Genomic DNA, 9,722 nt, shown 5'->3' with positions numbered 1-9,722 from the left:
ACCAGGCTGGCCTTGAACTCAGAAATCCGCCTGACTCTGCCTCCGGAGTGCTGGGATTAAAGGCGTGCACCACCACGCCTGGCTGATCTTTTGGCTTCTTACCATCTTCTCTTCCTCGCTCTTCCCATCGTCCAGGTGGCATTTGCCATTATGATTCCAGAGCTCAAGATAGCACAGCATTGATACTGAGTCACTGCTGGGAATGGAGCCACCCAAAGGGACCACTTGACCAGAAACACTTGTTCTGGTCTTCGTGGAGCCAAGAAATGAAGGTCCATGCTGATTTTGGTGTTGATTTGCCATGATATAATCTAAGTCTCCCTGACTAGTGTACACTGGCTAAGCAGAAGTGAGGTGTTGGCTGCTGCCAGAAGCATTTCACCTCAGGCATCGGAAGCAGGAAGCGATCATCAGGCCCAGATCCCCATCGTTGTAGCCAGGTGTGTTTCTTGAACTTGTGGAGATTCTCCTGCCTCAGCCTCCTGAGTACTGGGATTACAGATATGCACCACCATACCCAGTTAGATCACTGTCTAAAGATGGATTTGAAGGACTGAGAAGATAGCTGAGGGGTGGACCACTTGCCAAGAACATGCAAGGCCATGATATCGATTCTCAACACGGCTTCCTTGAGGTCCTTTCTTCTTTTCTTTTTTTTTTTTTAAACTTTATTTATTTATTAACTTATTTAAAATGAGTACACTGTAGCTATCCTCAGACACACCAGAAAAGGGCATTGGATCCCTTTACAGGTGGTTGTGAACCACCATGTGGCTGCTGGGAGTTGAACTCTGGACCTCTGGAAGAGCAGTCAGTGTTCTTAACCGCTGAGCCATCTCTCCAGCCCTCTTATTTTCAAAGAAGCAATCAGCATGGCAATGGTTATTTCTCAGGAGTCACTTGTCTTAGCTTGGTGCCTTGGGCCTGTCCACTGTCATTGTGATGTCTTTGATTTCATAGTTTACCAAACCCACAGACCCTACCACTTGGGTTCCTACATCTCTCTCTGTCTTAGCCCTCTGTGGACTGGGCTGGCTTTGAGGCAGTGTTCCTGACTAGACATCACTCTGGCTGGGCTTCCTGACGTCTCTCAGAGGGCCTTAGCTGCCACAGTATTGTTGGCTTGTTTCTTAGTTCTAGAAACTTGTAGAGATATCAGTTCTGGTCAATGCTTATTCAGTAATTAGGAACAGAGACACACTTAACAATTCTCAAGGTTAGGGGGACTGTGAAGGAGTATAAGGCACCCAGGGGTTTGAGAACAGGGTGTAGTTGGACCTTGAGGAATAAGGCAGCTAAGTTTTAGAAACCAAGATAATAGCAGTGGTTCTGATATCCTCTATAGAGCTTGCATTACACCTCCTCCCTCCTTGCTTCCTTCCTTCCCTCCCTCCCTCCTTTCTTTCCTCCCTCCTTTCCTCTCTTCCTTTCAGTATTTGAGCCCCATCAGGCATTAGGCATGGAGAATACAGTAGAAAACAAAATAGCCAAGAAACATGCTTGCATGGGAAACTTGTGAACAATTAAGTAAATGAATCACACACTAAAAGATAAAAACGAGCCATCAAGGGAACAGATGTAGAGTATAGTAAAGAATCGTGGGCCATTAACCTTAGAGAGCCCCTGAAGAATTCTTCTCTGAGGAAGTGACTGGTTAGCTCAGACCTGAAGGTTGACAAGGGAACAGGTATTTAGAGAGGGGAGACTTCAAGTTGAGGAAACATCAACTGCAAAGGCAAGAAACTCACTTAGCTTGATCAAGGACTAAAACTGGGAGATGGCAAGACTGGGGTGCAAGTCCCAATATGCACATTGCATGGAGTATCCACGAGTAGGTCAGCAGCCTCTTGGAATGCACGATCCTTCTGAACATAGGAAAATGTGGATTTACTTACTTAAGCACCTTTGAAACTTTGTAGGTTGTCGTATGCTGTTTGTCTCACATGCTTAAGGTCTGTTCCCTAACTGGTGGTCTAATAGTTGAGAGGTAATTGGATGCCAAGGACTCTAGCCTATAATCAATCCCTTGATGGAGTCACTATACAACGGTGTATTGGGAGGTGGTGGTATATAGTAGGCGAAGCCTAGCTGGAGGAAGCAGATCTCTAAGCACTGGAGAGACGTACCTTGGCCCTAGCACCTTCTATATCTCCTTGCTTCCTAGCCATGAGCTGGGCAGCTCTGCTCCACTGCAGTTCCATTACCACAACATTTTGCCATACTAATGCCTTGGGTATTTTGTCACACGAAAGAGAGGCTGACAATGTCGTTATTCTCTTTACCACGTGGGTCTTGATCATTTTAACTTAGCCTTGGTCCATAGTTAATGTTCTTCCTTCAGACTCTCTCAAATCCTCTCTGTTTCCTAGAGCCAATTAGCAATTTAGTTAATATTCCCAGGAAAGATCATTTGATTGGTCCATCTCATCTTTTGTAGTGAAGCCTTAAGTTCCAGACCACTGGCCATCCAGTGGTCGGCTTATCAGGGCTTTGGTCAGGCCCAGTCCTCTGATTTATCAGCTGTGGCTGTGAGCAGAGTCATGTCCAAAACGTAGTGATATCCACTTACTACGATGATACTGTCTGTGAGCTTAGCCTGAGAGGGATGGACTCAGAGATGATGGTGGAAAGGGGTGTTTTCCTGGGAATAGCTCTTACCAGACTTCAGAAAATAGAAAATGTTCTAGTTTCTCATGTGTGTGTGTGTGTGTCTGTATGTGTCTGTGTGTGTCTGTGTGTGTTGCTCGTGATGAGAGGGGAAGGAGTGTGAGGGTCATAGGTAAATTTGCAGGAGTTGGCTCTCTCCATTATCCTGTGGGTTCCGGGGAACAAACTCAGGTCATCAGCTTTGGGAGCGAGCACCTTTACCCACACAGCCAACTTTGTCAGCCCTCTACTTGACCTTTGGAGACAAAGTCTCTCACTGAACCTGGAACTTGATGCATTGGTTAGACTGGCTGCTCAATAAGCCTGCAGGGTTTGCCTCCTGTCCTCATGGAGATTCAGACTTATTTCACTATGCCTGACTTTCATGTGAATGCTGGGGACATTAAGTCAGGTCTTCATACTTATGCAAGCAAGCAAACACTTTACCCGTTGTGCCTGATTAAGACTCTCAGGTGACCTCAGACTACATGAATGCACTCAAGGCCAGCACGCCTGCAAATCCGCAGCCCCTGGACCCAGCTTCCTGGATTTTATTTTATTTTTTATTCCCTCCAAGCTCCCGGTCTCCGGGTGTTTGCCTTCACCATAAACCCACCTCTTAAACTCTCCTGTTCTTTTCCCTGAATAACTAACCTTTAGGTCTGATTCTAGCATTAATTTCTTTTCTTGATCACCCCCTAACATGGAAGACACTTTATATAGCACCACACTTTATTTGGTATGCATTCCTTTAATGGAACAGGGCACCATTTTAAACAATGTAGATTGCTATGCTCCCTGAACACTGTCTCCCTCAGCAGACAGAGAGTGACACAGCACAGAGGTCATTTCTGTTGAGATCATGGCTGCTTCTATGATCTAAGCCCTGAAGGAGCTGAATCCAGGGATGATTGAGGAAAGCAGTATTTTCCTGGGAACATCTCTTACCAACTTCTGAAAATAGACAGTATGTATTAGAGTTTCTGATATATCTTGGACTAAATAAAATGTGTATGTGGTAGGTGGTAGGTGCTTGATAAATGCTTCTGGTAGGTGGCAAATGCTTGATAAATGCTGGCTGGTGAAATGGCTCAGCAGGTAAAGACATTGCTGTTAAGATGACCCAAGACCTATCCTTGAACCCACATTGATGGAAAGAGCAAACTGATTCCTGCAAGCTGTCCCCTGCTTTCCACATACCTCCCATGGCAGAGTCCCACTCCCAGTAAAATAAAATAAATAAGTTAAATAATACATGTTAGCCGTGTGAAGGGATGAAAGGAAGGCTACAAGAAGTGGAGACTCTGTGGCCAGGGAACTGACTGCAGTAAAGATTTCACAGAAGGTGTGGGGATTGGTCTTGGCTTGGACAGGGAAAGTCTGGGGAAAGAGAAGTGAAGACATTGCAAGCAGGGATAAGATTTATTAATAAGGCAAAGAGCTGGAAATCAGTGTGATATAGCCAGGGTACTTGTTATGTAGCCCAAGATTGTCTCATTCTCACAATCCCCCTGCTTCCACTGTCTCCATGCTGAGAGTGGAGGTGGCGAATGGCTCCTGTGGGTGGTATAATACTTCAATTTCTTTCCCAAGTGATTTATGACTACAAACCCAACCACCCTTAAAAAATCGAGTTATATTTATATTTTATTGTTTGGTCAGTTGGGTAACTGGTTCTAATGATGGGAACTGAGGACTTCGTGGGTTTGAACACAGGCAGATACAGCTGTTCAGAGTAGAGCTTGAATACCAGGACTCGCCAGCTTTCCGAGAAAGCACAAAGGATCTGGTTTCAAGGCAAGGGAGAGGACTGAACACTGGAAAATGGCCGAGAAGCCCAGCAGCTCTGGTTCTGAGGTTGGCAGAAGAATGTTGCTGGTCTGGAAATGGTGAGTTGGGAAAGGACCCAAGTTTGGCAGAGGAGACGGAGTGCCCCAGGAGGGAGCCACCGGGAAATCTCTGTGATGGCTGTTGCCTAGGCTCTGGGGTCAGGAAGACATGGGCCATGCTTCTGTGTTGCTATGCATTTGTTAGTTCAACTCTATCCAATGGTTTAATAACTGCCTCAAAGGTTACTCAATGGGACAGAGTAAGTGGCGTTTCTAACATGGTGTTTGACATGGAGGTTGGAGGACTGGTGCAGGGGAAGGGATGTGTGTGTGAGTGTGTGTGTATGTGTGTATGTGTGTGTGACTGTGAGTGTATGTGTGTGTTTGTGAATGTGTATTTGGTGCAGGGGAAGGGATGTGTGAGTGTGAGTGTGTGTGTGTGTGTGTTTGTGAATGTGTGTTTGCACATGCATGGAAGTGTTCATGCCCATGTATGTACATATATGTGGAAGTCAGAATAACCTCTTATGTTGTTTCTCAGGAGTCATCTACCTTGTGTTTTGAGACGGTGTTTCTCAGGGGCCTGAGGCTTGCCATTTTGACTAGGCTGGCTGGCTAGTGATCTCCAGGAATCTCTTGTCTTCTGGGCTTGTTGGTGAGTGCCACTGCCCTTGGAGATTTTATCTGCATTCTGGAGATTGAACTCCTGTGAACAGCAAGCACTTTACTGACTGAGCCATCTTCTCAGCCCCTCTCATGGGGATTCTGATGATGAGGATTGACCAGAGTCCTGACTACAACCTGGGGATGCTCTTAGTGCATACTTGATGCTAGGCAGTTGAGCCCCTGGTGCCAAAACTTTTCCAGGAGCAGCCTGGATGGCACAAAGTGTCCTTCCAGGAGCAAGGGGGCCATATTTCTCCTCCAGCTCTCTAGCTTTTGCACAATAGCTTTATATTGATGTTCTGGGCCAGCACCCAGCTAGTGAACCACTGACCCAGATTCCCCGATCTTGATTAACTCCTGGTTTGTAAGATGGTCTGGAACTGCTGTTCCCTCCTCACAGCGTATGTCATCTACCTGATCCATTCACTAGATCCTTTCTGCAAGGAACCTTTCTCCAAGGTTGTCTGCAGCCCACATGTAGAGGAGGCTGGTCCTCTATCACAGCATCATGTCACCAAGTGGGACTCCTTCCTCCTTCTCTTTCCCGTTCCTGTTGATTAAGCCAAGGGAAGAGGCAGCTTCCCGAGCTAGGCTCTCTTTACTGCTCCTAGAATTTGGTGATATGCTTTTGATAAAGGGTAGCTGCAGGGCCAGCAACAGCTAGAAGACAGCACTACTATTTTATTTTTGTTGTCCTTTTTCCAGTTACTCTTGCTTATTTGAATTAATTCCACTTTCTAGTAGATAAGCTATATATAATCACCTCCCAAAATCTGTTTAGGGAAAGAAAAACTGAATTTATTTAAAGAAAACATTAGGTATATAATTGTGTTATGGGGGTAGGAACCGGCTCATAAAGCTGGCGCTCAGGGGGCCGAGGTTTGAAAAGTGCTGGCAGAGAAGGGGGTCCTGCCTCATGGTGGAAGGGCTGCCTACAAATGTGACTCTGCTCATTAGCACCCAAGATGCCTTACACACCTCAAGTCCCGACTTCCTCATGGACTCAAATGGAGAAAATGATTTCTAGAACATGAGGATATTTTGATGATTAAAAAGATAATTGGGGATGCATGTCAGCTGCATATGACAGCTGCTAAGGATCAAATAAAGTTAATTATTTCCAGTGCGCACTATTTTAAACATTTGTTTACTGGGGGGTGGGGGTGGGGTGGGGTGGGGGTGGGGGTGCATGTGCATATACCAGCTGTATTCTCCTTTTAGGTCCTGGGCTCAAACTCTGGTCATTAGGCCTAGCGGCAAGCACTTTTACCCACTAAACCATTTCCCCATCTCATCCCACCTACAGTGTGCACTTTATCATGACATTCACAGAGTAAGTTCCTAAGTTGCTGGGGCTTTGATCATGCCATAGAAGGACTCTTGGCAAGTCTCTCACCTTCTCCTGCTTTACTTGCCTCATTGGCCTATAATGATATTAGCAGTGTCATCTTTATGGGGCTCCTGGGAGGATCAGGCTTTGTCTTTTTTAACAGGTATATGGCCTAGGGTGATTGGGCTGCTAAGTGTGAGCACTTGAGGCAATGACCCTGTATCCCTCTGGGGCAGCATCCTAGGTGAGCAAGTTCTGTGGAAATGTGAAGCCCTGCATATGTGCCCCACACACTCCATGACACCATTATTGGCAGAGGGGATAAACCATTCCTGCTTTTAAAACTTAAATAGCCATTCAGCTGTGCCCTCACAACTCTTAAGGCCCCAGAGCCTGCATAAGAACGCTCTTCCCTCCCTTCATCTAGAATCACTTCCATTGGCTTTTATAATGTTCTCTCCAGTGTGGTGTGCTGTGGCCTCTTCAGATTTATGTGTTGAAGCCTTAAATCTCAGTGAGAAGAGATATGAAAGCATAAGGTCGTGGGTATGCCCACCCACCTCATGGTGACATTAGTAGTTCATAAGAATAAAAGAGATACCACCCCCAACACACCACATGAGGGCACACAAGAAGGGAGCTGTCTACAAGCCAGGATGAGGGTTCTTGCCTAGAGTCAAATATATGGACACCTTGACCTTGGATATCTCAGACTCCAGAGCAGCGGTTCTCAATCTTCCTACCACTGCGACACTTCAATGCAGTTCCTCATGGTGTGGTGACCCCCAGCCATAAAATTATTTCCATTGCTACCTTATAACTACAACTTTGCTTCTGATATAATTCAAAATGTAGAATGTCTGATATGTAACCTCTGTGAAAGGGTTGTTTGACCCCTAAAGGGGTTGCGACCCACAGGTTGAGATGCAATGCTCTAGAGCTAAGAGAAAGAAATGCCTGTTGTTTAAGCTACCTAGTGCAAGACATACTACCTAGAATCCATGTATAAAATAAAATTATATATATCCATCATCTGCCTGCTTGTCTAATATCTCTCTCTCTCTCTCTCTCTCTCTCTCTCTCTCTCTCTCTCTCTCTCTTATTCCTGGGCTGGGGATTTTGTTCCCTACCTAGCATGCTCAGTTCTCAGCACCACATTCAGACTAAACGTGGTGGTGCACGCCTATGGTCCCAGAACTTAGGAAATGGAGGCACGACACTTAGGAAGTTTAAAGCCATCTTTTGTTACACAGCAGGTTTGAGGCCAGCCTGACACCATGAGACCCTGTCTAAAAACTGTACATAACTGTATAGTGATCCTTTAAAATTACTAATCATTACACATACAGATCTTACTTAAGCCTCACATTTCTATTTCAGATGAGGAGGCTGAGTTTTGAATGTCAAGAGCTTTGAACGTCAGAGTTAGGTCTTGAGTGGCCAGCACTCCCACTCCTCCAGGAGCCACCAGAGGTTCAAGTGGCAGGAATAGGCTATAGAGATCTCAAGGGCCTCAAGTAAAAGGGGGAAATCATCCCTCATGGCTAGTGAGAGGAAGAGAAAGTTGTGGTTCTAAGAGTGACCTGAGCTGAGCTGGTGGTGGGAGAGCAAATTTGTGTAGGAAATACTTAGAAAACAAAACCAAACACCCCTAGCTCCATTGGTTACAAGGCAAAAACCTTTAATAACACGAGTGCTTATTACATGAGCTGCTTCGGGGCACTGACATCTGATTTCTGGTCATGTTTTTCTAACACTTAAAGGTGAATGCCTCTCTCGGGGCCACCTGTGTGGTGGGTTTCACGGAGAGTTTGTGTGGGTGGACAATGGGAACAGCTATGCATACAACTGTTAGGGGATTTGGAAATCCCCCGATGCTATGACTGCACCTTCGACTTTAGTCAAGTCCTTTCCCAAGGAGGGAAGAATGTCGTGGTCCTTCCAGGAAAGAAGGAAGAAAAGAAAACACTTGGCACAGATACACAGAGAGGGGTAACATTAAGGGACCAGCGAGAAAAGTTGGGGGAAGTGGACGGGTTAAGGTCTGGGGGATGAGGGACCACTGTGGGAGGGGGCTGAGTCCATTTGGTTTCGTTCTTTGTAAGAAGTGATACCATCACGAGGACCATGCCATGCAACCTTAGAGACATCTGTGTACACTTCCCCCAAGGCTGTGCTGGGCGTCGGGGCAGAGGTCAGAGGTCAGCTCAGACAGGCGTGGTACGTCTGTTGGCCGGATTGTTATGCAATGACTCTTTGAACTCTTTGGGTGTGGAGTTGTGGAACTGTAGAAAAGCATGGTCCCGGTCAGAGTTGAGAAGGGTCCCCATGGTAAGCTTAGAGGGGTCCCGGGAGAGGGTGAACATGGAGATGTCGGTGGAAGGGATGGTGTGGAAGCCTTTGCTGATGGGAGACAGGTCTCGGGATCTGGGTTCAGTGGAGCGAGAACTTGACCGTCTTCGGAATCTATACCTGTAGGGCGGCAGGCGCGCAAATGTAGACTTCTTCAGGAGCTCTGAATGGGATCTGGCACGCAACTGCTGATGTTTCTCGATATAGATGTGCACGGCGACCACGCCCACAATTTCCGCGATGATGAAAGAGAAGGCTCCAAAATAAAAGGACCAGCCATAGGAGTAGCTCTTTTTAGAGTCCCTCTGCCCAGGGTCTCCAGCATTGGCTGAGATATAAACTATGATGCCGATGATGTTGCTTAGCCCTGAGAGAAAAGGAAAAGAAAACACACATTCCATAAAGCCTCAGAGGCAATGACCATTTTTTTTTTTTTAGCATTGAGATACTGATAGAACATGTGGAGGTAATGGATTAGGGAGAGGAGGCAATGGATTAGGGCCAGGGAATCTCACAGCTGAGCTCTTCCTGCAAAGGTTGTCTGTTGGGAAATGAAGAATTCTGATGCTCAATCCTGGGCAGGGCACTGCCAGCTAAAGACTTTGTCTACTTATAGCAAGTACCAGAGAACCCAGAATTCACTCATTTCCCTTCAAAATAACCCATTCCATCACCACTTAATTTTGACACTAACTCACAAGAATGGCAAAATGAACAAGATATGGGTCCCTGACCTTAATCTCCTCACCTGCAGCTGGAGAGACTGACATGGAAATGTAATGAGAGCAGAATGCAACAAGGACCCCATTAGAGATGCACATGAGATGACTGAGCACAAGGGAGAGAGGGGGAGAGAGAGAGAGGAGAGAGAGAGAGGAGAGAGGAGAGAGAGAGAGAGA

At 46.2% G+C, this 9,722-nt stretch overlaps 1 protein-coding gene across 1 annotated transcript in view; it reads right to left on the bottom strand.

Moving 5' to 3' along the window:
- Positions 1 to 8,131: 8,131 nt before the first annotated feature.
- Cacng3 (calcium voltage-gated channel auxiliary subunit gamma 3) overlaps positions 8,132 to 9,722 on the bottom strand; it is a 98,592-nt gene continuing 97,001 nt past the window's right edge. The window contains exon 4 of the mRNA XM_021168202.2: positions 8,132 to 9,190. Within this exon, the coding sequence (XP_021023861.1) occupies positions 8,679 to 9,190 (512 nt within the window). The 3' untranslated portion in view covers positions 8,132 to 8,678. The remainder of the gene's footprint in view (positions 9,191 to 9,722) is intronic.

The sequence above is a fragment of the Mus caroli genome, chromosome 7 (assembly GCF_900094665.2).
Source record: "Mus caroli chromosome 7, CAROLI_EIJ_v1.1, whole genome shotgun sequence".
NCBI classification, from domain to species: domain Eukaryota; kingdom Metazoa; phylum Chordata; class Mammalia; order Rodentia; family Muridae; genus Mus; species Mus caroli.
The sequence above is the reverse complement of the archived record's forward strand: the minus strand, read 5'-3'. Positions and strand labels throughout refer to the sequence as shown.